A 17,593-nucleotide genomic window follows, 5' to 3' on the forward strand; every position below is an offset into this window, starting at 1 on the left:
AGTTTTTTTAAAAAAGAATTCATGAAAAATTATTTAAAACTGCAATAAACATATTCGGACGTATTCGAATTTTGAAAAATACTCGTGTACTTTCGAGTTTTTAATATCGAAGAGAAATTATTATTGCTCAAAACACAATGAATATGTACACTGCCAGAAATTAATATTTAGCAATGAAAGTTTAAAATGCCGTTAGTGATGTTTGATCTACATTAAATTGCGAAATTTTTTTTATTTAAACGACTTAAAACTCCTCATGCACCACAAAGTATAGCATGAGGCTTACAGTTGTAAGTAGAAAACAAAAAGAAGAAAAATTTACAAATTTACATTAAAAACAAAATTCCGCAAGGCCGCAAGACTTTCAATACTTTTGACCAGTTCTGATAAACGTGCTATATTAGCAGCAAGAAAAAGCGATGTACATGACATCACATTCTAAATGAAATTCCAGGTTATGCAAGAACATATAAATCCATGGATAATGTAATAGCTCAAAACGAGGTTGTAAACTACCCAACTGAATTTCTGAATTCACTTGATTTGCCAGATATGCAGCCGCTCGTTTTATCATTGAAAACGGGAGTACCTATCATTCTCTTCCGAAACATCAACTCACCCAGACCTTGTAATGGTACCCGTCTTTCAGTGAAAATAATAATGATCAATATATCCTCGAAACTAATATTCTAAGAAGCAAATTTAAAGGAGATATTCTGATACCGTGTATTCCAATGACCCCCACAGATATGCCATTTGAATTTAAACGTTTGCAGATTCCGGTGCGACTTGCTTTTGCCATGACCATCAACAAAGCCCAAAAAATCCCTGCTTCTCCCACGGACAGCTATCTGACCTGGTCACGTGTCGGACGACCTTCTCATTTATTCGCTTACACTCCAAGTGGTAAAACAAAAAACATTACTTATTCAAACGCCCTTGAATAAGCTTGATTACAACGAAGCGGGAAATTGCCAAATACTTTTCATCAATTAAATACATCTCTGACCATAATTAAATGCAAAATCTGAAGCATCTGAGCAACAGTAATCAAAACTGGTTATCGATCGATTGCACAACTCTCAAGCCCATTCCTCTGAAACATCTGAGCAACAGCAAGGAAGACAGGTTACCGATTTAAAATGTATTGCTCAAGCCCGTTTGTCTGAAACATCAAAACAATGGAAAGTAAGAATATAAAACGATAGAACACTCACTTCTCTATTCAAACGCCGCCAATATGCTGGTTTAAATCTTAGTGTATTTCACTATTTTCCAATTACTATTTATAGTCTCTATCCAAGTTATCATAGGAAAAATAAATCATTTATGTGTGTTTTGTAGTGCTCTTAAATTTAAGAATGAAACAGCTGAAATTTGCTGTTCTGGTGGAAAAGTGAAACTACCAGATTTATAGTCGCCAACCGACACATTATCAACAATGGTTTGGTGATAATATAAGTTGTAAAGTTGTGCGGTTGAGTTTACTTGTATTCGGACTAACCATTGGAAATTTACGCGGCTTTTCTTTCAGGTTAATGGAACTAAGCGGGCTAAGAATTTCATGAAATAAATTTTAGTTTAACGTTAAGTTTCAAAGTTCTTTAATTTTTCTGTTTTTTTTTATCCAAATAATAGCGGCAGAGGAGTTGTTTTATAAATATTACAGTTAACTACTTAATATTCCATTTCACACGATTATTCCCTCCCTTTAATCAAGCGTTAAAGGCTTAAGAATTGCACATTTAGAAATCTTAAAATAGTCTTAACTCTCTGTACTTTCATTGTATCAGTACGTGATTCTTTATCATGATTGTTTTGAAAAAACGGCTTTGGTTAAAGATAAAAAGTGGATTGATAAAAGTTTTTGATATTTGAAAAAAATTATAAAGAGAGTATTCCTTCAATCTTAATCTCTTTCATTTGAAGAACCAGATTTCAAAGTACTGATACACGTGATAAAGACTTATCACATTTATCTCTAGAATAGACCTTTTACTGAAAATAAAAGTAGCAATAGTAGTCATGTAGAAGCTATTTATAGAAATTCTAATGAAGTAATCATGAAAGTTATTGAATAATTAGATAATTTTTTTTTCATTTTTCATAATACTGTGTAATAAGCTTCCAGTAATTCAAAATAATCAGTAACGGAGAGATGAGATAGTGAGTTCGATCTTGATTATTTAGCCTAATTACTGTCGATGATAAACAATGTGTTAGACTTATAAACTATTAGTAGTTAATACTCAATAAATTTGCATTATTTCTTAAAAACACTGAAACAGTTTAAAATATAAGACTATATTATTAGCTTCAAAAATTTTTTTTACATTAACACATTTTTTTTTTCAAACTACTGAAACGCATTATATTTATAGTAGTTTATAACTTTAAATACGATTTTTATTATAAAGACTTTATTTATATTTTATTATAAAGACTTATTATTGGATGCATAAAGTGATATAACTAATTTTAGAACATCAAATTAAGAACTTGTAGAACAACTGAATTTACCTTTCAGTCAAAAATTAAAACAAACTAAATAGAATGAACCTAATTTTAAAAATTTAACCTAAGTGCGACCAATATATTTCTTTAAAAATTAAATGTAAGTTGAAACAAAACTTTAAATCAAAATGTCAAATCAAATCGAAAGCATACCTTCTCTTAAGTGATGCACATTTTTACCAATTTTTACAACTTTGCCACTTGATTCATGACCAACGATCATAGGTTCTTTAACAATAAAATCGCCTATTCGACCATTTTTCCAATAGTGAACATCAGATCCACAGATTCCAACACTTTGCATTTCAAGTAAGACCTCTAAAAAAACAAAATAAATATTCGTATGATGGTTCATGTTTGATGTGAAATCCAAATAAAATAATGTCTACGCTCAGTAGTACGATCCCCATTACATTGACCTTTCCATTATAAGGACAGATGCATTGAGAGCCTTTTTGTATTCCGTAGACTCAATGTTATTTCAATCTCCATTTGACGGACCACTCTTAACCTTTCATTCCAGTATACCGACCAAAAGTTACACTTAAAAAATTCTAGATCAAATTGTGACAAAATATACCGACACCCAGAGTGTCAGTTCTTTTTACCGTAAAATGCATTTCTACCGTTAAATGTTGTAAAATAAAAACTCTGATGTACCATAATTGTTACAGCAATATTTATTGCGAATCACTGTAGTTTAATAATTATTACTGTAAAATATATTGTACAAAATATTACGGTAATAATGGACTCTATGGTAAAAAAAAATTACGGAAGATGCTGTCAAAGTGCAGGTACTTTTTACCGCAATTTGATACAAAAAAATTTTACATAGTCATTTGATACTGAAAAATTGTTAAAGAAATTATTTAAACCATTATTTCTTTTGCTGTTACCCGAAAATATATGTAAAACACCTTGAATTCTCCTTTAATAAAAGAAGAATGGCATGACTTCCTAGTTTCTTATCTTTAGTGGTCGTAATTTACGGTCAAATCATTGGTTATTTCGCATTTACACTCTAAAAACTGTACCGCTGATTTCAGAGGCACATTTGGATCGTTTGTGCCTCTGAATTTTAAGGGCACAACGTGCCTTTAAAAATGAAAGGCACAATGTACCTCTGATTTCAGAGGCACATTTGGATCGTTTGTGCCTCTGAATTTTAAGGGCACAACGTGCCNATTAAAGTAATGTAGCTAAAGAAAAAGAAATAAACTTTCAGAAAACATATCATAACTCAAAGTTCTAAGAATTTAAACACATATAAATTACAATATCTTCTCTCCCGGAAATTAGAACGACAACTGCAAAAGATTAAATCACTTCATACAATGGAGGCCATTCAAGGAAATATCTTCCAATTCAGCCTCGTGCAAGATTTACAATGCAGCAGGGACATCTTATGATTCAAAATAAATTTAATTTTACTTTGGGGGGTGAGCTACGCTAGGAGCACTGGCCACCTTTGACTTACCCACCATACTTAATCAAAACATACTAAATTTTTAAAAAGCATTAATAATTTTTAGTGACTTCCTTGGGCCTGTCTTGCACAGCAAAGTTTTTTGAAGTGAGGCTTAATATTAGAAATAGCCACTCTCAGATCTGTTTCTATATTTAGCCGTGATCTATATTTTGTCTTCAAAGAAGCCACAGCACAAAATCCAGTTTCACAAAGGTAGGATAATGAAAATGGTAATAGAATGCGAAATGCCCTTGTTTTCAGTGCAGAAAAATCATCCTCCTGCCTAAAATTCAAATAGTGATTTATTACTAAATTGTATTTTGGTTTCGCCATTTGTCGTGAAATCTATGATTTTTTCCTCCTCATCAATAGAGACTCCTTCGGGAGTCTTATAAAATTGATTCCTAATCCACTCCTAACTTGCTATCAGTTTGTCGTCGGTAGGAAAATACTTTTTGAAATTCTTTGCCAGCATGGCTAAATGATTTTCAATGGTTACAAAAGCAACTTTTTTATGGTCTTCCTTAGCCTTATAAGTTTTAGTACAATTATCCACATATGCAAATATTGTTCAGTTTTTTGCTTTAAATTTCTGCCCCACATTTCCAATTTTCTACAAAGAGCATTAACTTTATCACTCGTATCCAACATATGTGTATTTGCTCCTTGGAGTTAAAGATTCAAGTTATGTAATTTCTCGAGTATTACGACCAAGTAGCTCAATTTCATCACAAATAAACAATAGTGAAAATTCTCGGCTTACGGTCTGTTATCTTCTCCTAAGAAAATGGCGATTCCTTCTCTTAATTCATCAACGAGTTGCAAAAATTTCTCACGTGATCTTGCCTCGCATTTAAACAACATCCTGCCTCGCATTTAAATAGTAACTCTGAATGTACTGAAGCCATGTCATTACAAAGAGCGGAAATAGTTCTCGATCTCAGGGTTCTCATTTTTATATAGCAACCGTAGTTAACCAACACCTCCTAGAATAAGGAAGGCCTCATCACGGATCAAATTAGTAGTCCGATGTGACGAAGTTAACTGCGCAGTTGATGAAAAATAAGAAAGATGTCATTACGTTCGGGGTACTAAGCTGCGCAGTGGTTGAAAATACGAAATAAGTCATTACGTTTGGACTACTAAAGGATATTTATGGTAACCCGTGCAGAGGCCTACTCTTTTCTAGGAGGTGTTGAGTTAACACAATATTTAAACCAGGACGCATTTCTTTCGAAGCCAAAGCTTCTCTGTGGATCATGCAATGTGTCCAGACTCATTGAGGTGATTTTTGTTTAACAAGTGCTTGTATACTTCCGAACCTTCCGGATCTTGAACGATAACCATCGGCGCATATTCCGATGCAATTTTTGTATTCTATGTCTGCCTCATTCATAACTTCATTTGAAATAGCAAATAATGCCAGCGCTGTTGTTTTGAGTTCTACTGATAGAGTTCTATTGATAATTGGATTCACTATTTTTGTGAAAGATTTATCTCTCGTGTAGTCTATTTTCGAACTAATATGTTCGGTCTTATGTTTGGTCGCAGTTATCCTAACGTGTGTTATTTATCAAAAATGGCAGCCAGAACCAGCTTATTATTTTCGACGCACTTGTAAAGTACTATTTCAAATGTTACTTTTACCTGTATATTAGCATAGAAAAGTAAAGTCGCATTATTACAACTTTTTTCCATTTGTATCTAAATTGAGACTAAAGTCGAAAATTGCTTTATTAGAATTAATTTTCTTAAGGGAGTTAATAATTACGGTATTTTCGTACACTCAGGATCGAACGACCTCACGTTATAATGTCCGATTTCACAAGAGTCGCTCTATTGAGCGTCGTTTGTTTAAAAAAAAATGATTATCCATATCATGCTGCTTATCATTTTCCATAATTACCTGTCAACATTTTACACGATTTTAAATTCATTTTTGAAAGTGGTTTATCTTGAAAAGAAGCCTATAGAAGGATTTTGAATTTCTAAGATATTGATCTTTTTTTCTCTTCGACTTTTGAAATATTTTGCCGTGAATTTAACATAGAAAAATCCGAATTAAAAATGGTGCATGCAAAAAATTTCACTTTATTGTGTCCTAAGGTTTCACAATGTGTTTTGAGTGACAAGAGGAGGAAAAAAAGATGTTTTCTGAAAATTATACCATAATTATTTTGATTAATACAATATTTCTACTCATTTCTCCACAATCTTATGCAAAATATACATTTTTTTCTCATAACTCAGACCGGGTTTTTAAACTTTTATTTTCACCTGATAATTTTAGGCTGTTGAAAACTCAACATATGCATATCTTTGGATTTATTCAAAGACGAAAAAAAATTTGCAAATTCGTATATTATGTTTTAAAATTTCATAAAAATTTAACATTCTTAATTTAAGGGTTTTCTATGAAAATACATAGCTCGAATTTTCTTAATCTTCCCTGGGGAAAAAAAAGTATTATCAAAATTACCGCAATATGGTGGAATTTAACGTATGCCTGGCCTTCTGGAACACCATAAATCTCGTTAAGTTTTAACCGAAGCATTTTGGTATAATTCACTATAATATATGGTTCTTGAATTTATTATATTGTTTGATAAATGCTGTAAAATTTAGAAGTGTTATCATGGTACCTTTGAACATAACCTAAACCCCATTTACACACTTTACTTTTCAATTCTCTAATTTTTGCTAAATGTGTGGAAATAAGAACACTAATCTATAAACCAGAATTTTCAGTGAACCGTTACCATATGAACAGGATTTTTTTTTCTTTTTTTACCAAAGAATTCATTACTATAGCAGTGCAGCAATTTTACCAGAACGATTTTCTCCGTGCAAGAACTCGGTTTTATAGACTTCTCATTCGAAAAACACAGACAGATCTTAACTACACGATCTGTTTCAGTCTTACCTTTTTAGGAGAACACATAAAATAAATGTCGAAAACAGAAATAGGTTGCTTGCACTTTTTGTGTCATTTTTACATAAGATACATTTCTTTATTCAGTTGAAGTCTGCCTCCAATAACATAATAACATTTCTAAATTTGAAAAAGAAAAAAAACGGAGGATTTTCTATTTCCTTTTCAGTGAAAAGTACAAATCTATTGAAGAAATCAGTAGCCGATGATGAAAAAATTTTTGAGTTTAACTATTGCGTTTCTTTTTCTTTCACTTTTTTTTTATTTTTCTAAACTGTTCTGAAACTGTGACAGAAATATCGCAGGAAATACTTTTAATTTAATAGAACTATTTCAAAAGTTTCAATTTCTTTTGCAGTTTATGAATGACACCAAGTATCAAGTATTTCAATTGCAATATAGTCCTTTTTTTTAAAGTGATTCAAAAGTTCTTTTTTTAATATTATTATTGTTGTTGTTTATTTATTTATCTTAGTAACTTTAAAAAATTAAGTGTTAATCATAGTTAGAAATTATCAACTACTTACTTAAATTCATAAATAGTTTAGTTGATACAATTGCAGGAATACTTCTTTTACATAATTCAAGAATTTCGAAAAATGTAGTCAATTTTGAACTTTTTACTTATAATACTATTATATGAAAAAATTGCAAAATACTATTCAAGGTCAATTCCATTGGGGAATATAGATATATATTTAGATATAGATATATATTTAAATATAGATATATATTTATTAAATATATATCTATATTTAATAAATTCCTTTAATAGGAAATCACTTTTTCAATCAGGAGAGATAATTACTTTTCTAAAGTTATATTTTACTCAAAAGGGTGCTCAATTAAATTATTAATTGTATTTAACTGTGCAATATCGGAAAAATAAATTTAGAAAATTACATACCATTTGGTTGAGGTTCAGGAACTTTTCTATTTTCCTGAAATTTAAATAATACTAATTATGATGTGGTAAAGTATAAAAAACAATATGTTACAAAATTCAGTTGTTAAAAAAATTACTATTAAGATTATTTTAAGAAGAAAAGTAAGGATTTAAATAATAAATGATATATCTTAAGCAGAAAGTTAGTTTGCTCAAAAACTGCAATGCGGTTATTTTGCAAATACAAATATGAATTTATTATAATGCTTTCATTATGAATATTTAAAGAATTCAGTTAGGTATACGTTAAAGACTTTTAATTTGAATATTATAAAGGTTTATTAACAGTTAACTTCCCCAATATATCTAAAACTCAAAAGTTTTATTCAGTTTTAAAATAAAATACAAAAAAAAGTTGCATCTGTCATTCACCATTATATTATTAACGTATGTTAACTCAGCCAAAAATTCTTATTGAATTTTCAACAAAATTCAACTACAGAGGTTTAAAAAGTTTGAAAAGTAAGTATAAGACAAATGGTATAATGACAAAAGACTTTAAATAGAGTGTGCAGCAACTTATAATATAAAATTAATAATAAATAAATGAAATAATTGTTCGTAAACAAAATATTTAAAAATTAAGTAAATGAATAAGAACAATTTATAAAAGTACTTACCAAACGCAAATCATCAATTTTGTTTAAAACCGCACACAAATTATCCTCAATCATTTTTCATAATACTCACCTACAGAATGTCGAATACTATAAAAATGTCACTGCAAATAAAGTGTAACGGACTATAAATAGAGTAAATATTGACTGCTGACAATTACTTTAAATATAGACAGCTCTTTGTAAAAGTGCAATCTTAGAAAGTTGAAACTATGCCAGCAATTTCTATGACCAACTAAAAACCGATATAGGAGCCAAGCCTTCAGAGATAAGCCAATCAGGCACAAAAGTAGATGACCTTGCAGACACTATACAACCTGTCTGACCCTACCTCACCTGTGAAAATCTGCTGACGTATTTTGTTTACTCCTAGCCGGGTGAATTTAATATGTCATAAGAGCATAAACGGAATGGAATAACAATTTATGAAATATGTCAGACGACTTAAGTTAAAAGGTTTGCTTACAACTTCAATGTTCGTTTGCTAATAAAAGAAAACGATTTTATTTAATGTAGATAGTTCTTTATCTAAGTAAAAAAATATTTTTTAGGAGTTTCTTTCATCTCGTTTTTCTTTTTTTCTGAGTGCCTAGTGTCTTTTGTTGAGGAATTTCAGATGAATGAAATCATTTTATACCCTTTATAAATGTAAGTCAGAGTAATATAAAATTTATCTTGAGTTTTTAAAACTAGAAAATAATTTGGTTTCACTTTCTCAAAATCACCGATGCTGTCTTAATTAAAATATTCCTTAACTTTTTAAAATATTAAGAGCTTTAAAAAGTTCACAAAATATTATTTTTCTTCAGAAAATCGCCATAATAAGCGATTTTCTTATCGCAAAAAAATAGTTTCACAATAAAAATCACTTTATTAAATGCTATTTTTAATGAAGTTATTATAAATAAGCTGAACTAATTCTAAAAAATCTGTGACCAGAATGTATTTTTTTATACATTTATTGCTCAAAGATTTTTTGATATCTAGAGATTCAAGAAACACTATTTTTAATAATTATAAAAACGACTTGCTTAAAAGGAAAAAAAAGAAACAAAGGAAGAAAATTGACTTTGTTTTTTATCTAAACCTACACTCATAAAATACACTGGTTCTCATAAATTAATGATAAACGACAAAAATCAGCATAACTCAAAAATTTGAGCACAGAATTTAATGAAACTGGCATACATTATAGTACACGTAATAATGTATAAACCAACATAAGAAGTGTTAACCAGTCAATTATAATCATATCGAAATTAACATATGTATGAAACGAATAAATCAGATAAGTCAGTTCGTAATAAAGAAAGTACCTTCGGTATGGAGTACGATTAACTCTAGCACATAACCTCAACACTTGCATGGATGTGTTATGCTCTCAATTACGCGGTCAACCAGTTCCATTGGAGATGCGTGCCCCTTTTCTTGAAAAGTAGTTGCAAGCGTGGCAAGGGTCTAAAGAGGATTAAGATCAACTACACGTCTTCTTAAAGCATCCCAGCCATGATCGATAGGTTTCAAGTCTGGTGATCGAAATGGACACTCGATGCACTGAATTGTTTGCTACTAAAAATAATTATATAGGTCTGAGGATCTGGCGAGGATAGAGAGCAATTATATACGTCTTCTCAAAGCATCCCAATCATGATCGATAGGATTCAAGTCTGGTGATCGAAATGGCCACTCGATGCTCTGAATTGTTTGCTACTAAAGATAATTACATACTAAACTGTCCCTGTGAGTCGTCACGTTGTCATCTTGTAGCACAAAATCATCACCTATTGCACCAGTATAAGGACGCATATAAATATCAAAAACTTCATCTCTACACACGTGTCATCTCTATACACATAGTATTCATTTAACCTGTTATAAAATATCAATTTTAAATTTAGATAAAAACGAAATAAAAGAAAGAATATTATCTTCAATAGAATAATAAGCCCAACGAGATCCAATCTGAGAAACTAAACAATTAAATAAGAAATTTAAGGGGCATGATAGATTATAATCTTCTTGCCCGAGTTCTAATCTAAAATACGTGCTGATTTTAAAGGTTACTTTACAATAATGGGTTTTTTTCTAGAGCGACTGTGGAATAGGTAAAACGATAACAATATTTTATTAAAAATTTGTTGGTATTTTTCGTTAAAAATTCTTGATATGGTCATTTCCTAGAAAAATCATCAATCATTAATGTAGTTCCTCTTCAGTTAAGAACAAATTCTCTTAGTCTAATGAGCAGTAATAATAAAATTACTAGGGCCTATATAACTTACAACCTAAGTCCCACCAATATCGTAATCCGGATGCTAGAGTTTTTCAAAGTTTTGATATTGACCACTAATAAAAATCTTACATGCATGTGTGAGCAAAGTGATAAGGGCAAAGATTCCCAAACATTTTAAAGCTTAACAATGAATCATGACATTGAAATAGAACTTTAAAAAATTTCTTCATACCTTTTTTTCGTACAAAATAATGAGTGAGTGATGACAGAATAATTAAATATTTTTTATAGAGTACAATAACAAAGTTTATTTAAGACTTCGTAAAATAAAAACGAAACTGATTCTTAAATCATGTTCCACTAATTAAAACGCAACTTATTAATTAATTATGACAAGAAACATAAACAATTTCCTCCGAAATTAACAAATTATACACACAAAAAAACTTAATGGAAAAGTGAGCATTCATTCTGTTCAGATATAGACAGTCAAGCTTTTAAAGCATGCATGACGTTTTGAAATCGCTAAAATTCATAATGTAAATCAAATTTTGCATTTTGAAATTCAAAATTAATTCTTTAAAATTATGTCAGAAATCGCGTACCTTGCTATTCAAAGCTTTCTCAACAATTAATTAACGAAACAATAAAAAATGATAAATATTTACTGAAAGTTGATTTTTGTATGGAATTATCCTTGGATAAAAAAAAAATTATAATTTTGTGGAAAAATTTTTAAATTTTCTTTAAAGGATTTCTTTTGAGATATGTCAAAATATTCAAAAAGTAATATAAAAATTCAAAAGGTATATCAGGAGAATATTCAAAAAGTATATCAGGAGAGCGGTGTAAAGATTCCTTAATGTTAATTAAGGAATCTTTCCACCGCTCTCCTGATCAAACTATTGTGACCTTATTTCTCAGATTGCTGCTACCACCTATACTTTGAAATTCAGAAATCCGCATACGTCAAAAAAATCAAAATTAAGAAATGGATCAAATAATGGAAATAATAATAATGGGTCTAAGTTATTTAGAGTGGTTCCCTTATTTAATTATTATTTCTTTTTATGCGCTTTATATCAAAGTAATAAAAAAAATACATTTTTATCGCAAATTTTGTATATTTTTAATTAATATGTTTTTTCTTATTTTATTTATTTACTTTTTGTTTCACTTTATTTTGTTTATTTACTTTTTTTAACTTTATTATTTTAATTTTTTTAAATTTATTTTTTGCGAAGACATACTGACAACTTTCAAGTAAGAGTCCATAATCTTTTAGTCCTTTTTATCTCTTAGTAGCTAAAAACAAATTGTAATACAGCATACTATTACAACAGTAAAGATAAAACTGAAAAATGCCATTTTATATGTACTTGAAATAAAATTACTAAATCACTAGCTGAATATCGAATATCTATTTGAATTACTAGCGGAATATTTTTAACACCGGATGAAAAAAAAGTTAATAATCAAAATACAGCGACAACGTGGACAAAACTGAAACATATAGTGTCCTACAATTCAAAAAACAACGCAAGTGCTTCATGATTGATTACGAGAAAAGTGGCTTGACAACTATTTCCCTTCCATTGTTCATGCTATGAGCGTTAAAAAAGATTTTCAAGAAACAGATAAAGCAAAATTTTATATTTATTTATTTATTTATTGGCGACTAATGGTGACTGATGTACGCTAAATCTGTCGAGTCTCAAGGTCCTCTATGTTCCCATAACAAATCATACCACTGAGGGTACTGATCCAAGGGTTTCCTTGTCTTCTGGATTGGTTCAAAAATACAAGGCTACGGAGTTGAACATTAGTAGTCGTAAACCCAAAATTGGGTCAGCTGTGCAGTTTATTTCAATGATTATAAAAAAATATAGGGGAGAGTTGGATAAAACGGGATAGTCGGACAAAACGGGATACATGGCCTAGAGACCAGACTATTGCAGCTATCTAGCGGACGACGACAGAAACTTGTTATTTGACTGTGATTACATCATTTTCAGTGCGTACCGTCTCGAGATCACTAGTTGATAGAAAGTTGTAGGTGTCAGAACTTTTTTACTCCATTTTTTTGCCACTTTCCACAGTTACGTGCGTAGTTTTTCACATTGTACTGCCTATATATATTGGATCACAATTCCGGTGAGTATTACATTTGATGAAGCATTTATTAACGAGTATTCTCATGTCTAGTCAATCTAATTTTTCTTTCACGTTTAGGCAGCAGCCATGTTTGCTTTGAAAAGTGTCTGAGTCTGACAAAACGGGATACTTATGAGTTGGATAAAACGGGATAGAGCTTTTTTATATCCCGTTTTATCCACCTATTTATTTGTTGGCCTAATACTTTTACTATNCGCCATTTAAAAAAAAAAAGAAAACATAAATCGAAATAATAAAAAAATACACTTTCATCACAAATTTTGTATATTTTTAATTAATTTGTTTTTTCTTATTTTATTTATTTACTTTTTGTTTAACTTTATTTTGTTTATTTACTTTTTCTAACTTTATTATTTAAAAATTTTTTTTATTTATTTTTTGCGAAGACATACTGACAATTTTCAAGTAAGAGTCCATAATCTTTTAGTCCTTTTTATCTCTTAGTAGCTAAAAACAAATTGTAATACAGCATACTATTACAACAGTAAAGATAAAACTAAAAAATGCCATTTTATATGTACTTGAAATGAAATTACTAAATTACTAGCTGAATACCGAATGCCTATTTGAATTACTAGCGGAATATTTTTAACACCGGATGAAAAAAAAATAATCAAAATACTGCGACAACGTGGACAAAACTGAAACATATAGTGTCCTGCAATTCAAAAAACAACGCAAGTGTTTCACGATTGATTACGAGAAAAGTAGCTTGACAACTATTCCCCTTCCATTGTTCATGCTATGAACGTTAAAAAAGATTTTCAAGAAACAGACAAAGCAAATTTTTTTATTTATTAATTAATTTATTTATTTATTTATTGGCAATATGTAGCTTTGAGGGACCGGGATAACCTGGTTGGTAGGGCACTGGGCCCCTGTCCAAGAGGTCATATGTTCAATCCCCACCGGCCGAAGACTCCCAGTGTAGTAAATGGTGACTGATGTATGCTAAATCTGCCGAGTCTCAAGGTCCTCCATGTTCCCATAACAAATCATACCACTGAGGGTACTGATCCAAGGGTTTCCTTGTCTTCTGGATTGGTTAAAAAAAACAAGGCTACGGAGTTGAACATTAGTAGTCGTAAACCCAAAATTGGGTCAGCTGTGCAACAATGATTATAAAAATATATATATGTCGTTTATTATACAACGATGCCAAATATATAAAAATCTATATTTGAAATTTTGTGTCACTTGCGTTGATTCTTCAATTACACTGCAGTACATACCAACACAATTAATAAAGCTGCAATAATTTCATGTTTTTTTTAATTATTTATTATAATGTTACACACTTTCCGGGCATTTGATTTTATTCGGTTACGAAAAACATGATTTTAGTAGTTCAACCCATTAAAAAAAACGATTAACTGCATTCAGTATTATTAACATGATGCTTTGGATTCGTTTGATGCCCAATCTCGATAGGTAAAATTTACCGCAATCAAACACTTTTCTTTGCTATAGTTTGCCTATAGAAAGAACTCCTCGTCAGAAAGTCTAAGGCCGTCTCTTGCTATGGTATTGGGAAATGGCGCATTTCAAACAGTGGAGCTTCTCTCTCCTCTGCTTCCCTTTTCTTTCCATAGGCAGACTACACTTATCCCACGCAAGTATTTTATTTATAAATAATAGGCAACTGTAAAAATACAAAGAAAACAAATAAAATTACTTTTTATATGCTATTTGAGGTTTTTTTTTTGTATACACTATAAAAACAGTGGTATAATATCTCTTCAAATTTGATGTTGAACGGCCCAAACATGTGGTTAGTTCAAGACTTTGAAAAACTTTTTATTTTAAGTTAGCACAAAATCAAGCCTTCATACATAATTTAAACCGTGTGGTTAAGCCTAAACAACAATAATATAAAACTCCCAAATCACACGCATTCCCATCATTATGAAACTAATTCGCTTCCAAACACGCCAATTTTGGCGTACTTAGGATATCATCAGTGCATTGTTTAAAATATAGTACTAAATTACGTGAATTTGTTGTCTTCATACCGCATCCATCCACAAAACAAATGACAGTAGCAAAATATATGTATGGTTTTAATTGTTTAAGAAGGATAATTAGATCTGAATTTTTGAAAAATTTCGTGAATTTGTTGTTCTCTGACACGCTGCTGTTTATTTACCAAACAAATTTATGTAACAAAATGTGTGTATGTTTTTAATTGCTTAAGAAGGCTAGCTAGATTTTAATTTTTAAACTTAGGACAATTGTATAAAAATAAATTTACAGTCTTTAATTTCCAACCGTTTCTGTTTAAGCCTAATTCAAATCCTTTTTAATATATTCTTGTTTGATTTGTAAAAAAAATTTTTTTTAAGAACTGAAGTGGATATTGTAGAATGGTGCAACCTACTTAACATCAAAAGAAGTGTAAAAGTACATTTTTATTGTTTCACAAAAACCAGAACTGACCATGATGTTTCATTAAATCGAAAACAAATCTCTGGTGTTTCCCTCCAGCTATTTGGAGTAAAGTAGTTTTCACCATTTTTGTTGTTAAAATACACTTAAATTTTTTACAAAGTAGTGAGAATAAAAAAACTTTTTTTTTCAAGATAGTTTTCAAATGATATTCATTCTATATAAAGAGCAGCTAATAAAGCAGCTTTTCACAAACATGAAATTGCAAAAAAAAAAGATAAATTAGGATATTATTTTTACATTTTACAGCCGGCTTGTAACAACCAACCCAATTCTGAGATTACAACATTCAATGATCAAATTCGTAACCATCTAATTTTGAACTAAACCTAAAAGACGAGGGAACTCTTGGATCCATCAGTGGGACCATTTAGACTTTGTGGAAGACTTTTTGATGAAATTAGCCTCCCCTTTGCGTTGAGAGGAAAACCCCGGAACTGTAAGCCCTACCGCAAGAGATTTATAGCCCATAATCCGTCTACCACTGAGAATGTTTTATGTCAGCATTGTAGTCGATTGGAGTTGAAAACAGAGTTCGTATCAACCAACCAGTGCTGGGATTCAAACTTCGAACACCTCAATGGGAGGTGGACACTATATAGTTAAATGCATGTTATTTCATGTTCTACAACAAAATATTTCAAAATTGAACTAAATTCGAAAGAAAATTCCAATCAATTTGTCATTGCAAAGTGAGTTTGAGTTATTTTAGAGTAGAGATTAAAAGAGAATAAAATCAGGCTCACCTGGTTTCAAATACTTGACTTTATCACCTGTTTTAAGTACAACTTCACTCGCTTCATGGCCCTTCACCAAAAAATCTCCAAAAACTCCTTTTTTCCACAAAGGAATGTCTGATTCACAGATACCAACATAGCGAACCTCAAGCAGCTCTGAAAATTAATTTTATAATTTGTGAGTCATTAAATATAAGCTCAAATGGTAAATAATAAAATTATAGGATAATTTGAGAAATTTTCACTCTAATGTAACTTCAGAGAAAATTTTGATGAAAAGGTGTTAAATGCTACAATACAATACCCAGATAGCAAAACAGGATTTATTTTCTCTCAGCAAATACCTTTTAATGTAACCCAAAAACGTTTGTTATGCGGTTTACGTGTAAGCCTTCTAACCTTAAAACGAGATATTTCTCTCTATTCTACTCTCGTTACCTTAATCCTAAATCTTGCAAAACAACTTTCTATATAAAAACCTTAAATCGAGGTTGATTTAGGGTTTTTAGAATCCTTTAATAAAGATAGTCTCAAGGTGAAAATAATCTTAAATCTAAGTAATTATAAGGTTTCGTTTCGCAAAGTCTTATATAATCAGCTAAAATCCACCTCGACGTGAAATTTTAATGGACAAAGCAATTTAATCATGTCTCTCGTGGGACGTCAGCTAAAGTCTACTTTCTCCACCCAGTTTTCTTGAAATGGGATTTAATTCATCTCAGGTTCATATCCGCTCACTATCATTAACTTATTAATCTTAGAGTTAAATTTTCATTATGGCAACAATTTTTAATTTACTGATATATTTAGTTTTCATCTATATTGTTCTTGTCTTTGACGATCGAATTGAACTTTTTTTAAATGGCGGGCACTTGGGATGTATTGTTCCATTGGCCTCTTAATGCCAGGACTGCTACTCTCTTCTCGTTACCCAGTGGGCACCTGTGGCGAAGCCACGGCGGTGAAGCAGCGTCGCCCACGTCACACAACCACAAACCCGTTTATAGAGCGGGTCACATTCACACACAAAGGAGAAAAGACATACAACACAGAGAGAAAGAAACATCCATGCCCTGAGCAGGATTCGAACCCGCAATCATCGGCTACGCAGTCAGGCGCGCTAACCACTCGGCCACCTGGTCGACCTAATTGAACTAAGTACATTAAAATATTTCGACGCTAAGGAAAATGTTATCCATCTTTATACTCTTTCATCAAAAGAATGGTTCTGATATTTTTAGCTTTCATCAGCATTACTCATATATTAAAGGATATAATTGAACTAAATACATTCAAATATTTCTGAAGCTGAGGAAAATGTAATCCAATTTTATATTCTTCCGTCAAAAGAATTATTANAATATATTTCCCTGATATATATATATACAGTGAAACCTCCTGTTATGGACACTCCTGCAAAGCGGACACTCCAGAAAACGAACACGTACTCCCGTAAACGGAAAATTGGTGATTGCAAAAATTTCATCGTGGCAGCAAAAAACGAAACGGAAATTTCAAAACTA

The 17,593-nt window shown here is 30.8% G+C and overlaps 1 protein-coding gene across 2 annotated transcripts in view; it reads right to left on the reverse strand.

The window, feature by feature from the left end:
- Positions 1-8,892, reverse strand: part of LOC107448906 (sorbitol dehydrogenase) — a 16,263-nt gene extending 7,371 nt beyond the window's left edge. The window contains exons 1-3 of one of the 2 annotated variants that reach the window (XM_043043787.2): positions 8,484-8,892; positions 7,825-7,858; positions 2,668-2,832 (exon numbers count right to left, since the gene is read on the reverse strand). In XM_043043787.2, coding sequence (XP_042899721.1) covers positions 2,668-2,832; positions 7,825-7,858; positions 8,484-8,537 — 253 coding nt within the window. In that variant the 5' untranslated portion in view covers positions 8,538-8,892. The remainder of the gene's footprint in view (positions 1-2,667; positions 2,833-7,824; positions 7,859-8,483) is intronic. The other variant, XM_071184128.1, reaches the window with a different exon arrangement.
- Between the last annotated feature and the right edge of the window lie 8,701 nt (positions 8,893-17,593).

Source organism: Parasteatoda tepidariorum, chromosome 8 (assembly GCF_043381705.1).
Source record: "Parasteatoda tepidariorum isolate YZ-2023 chromosome 8, CAS_Ptep_4.0, whole genome shotgun sequence".
NCBI lineage: Eukaryota > Metazoa > Arthropoda > Arachnida > Araneae > Theridiidae > Parasteatoda > Parasteatoda tepidariorum.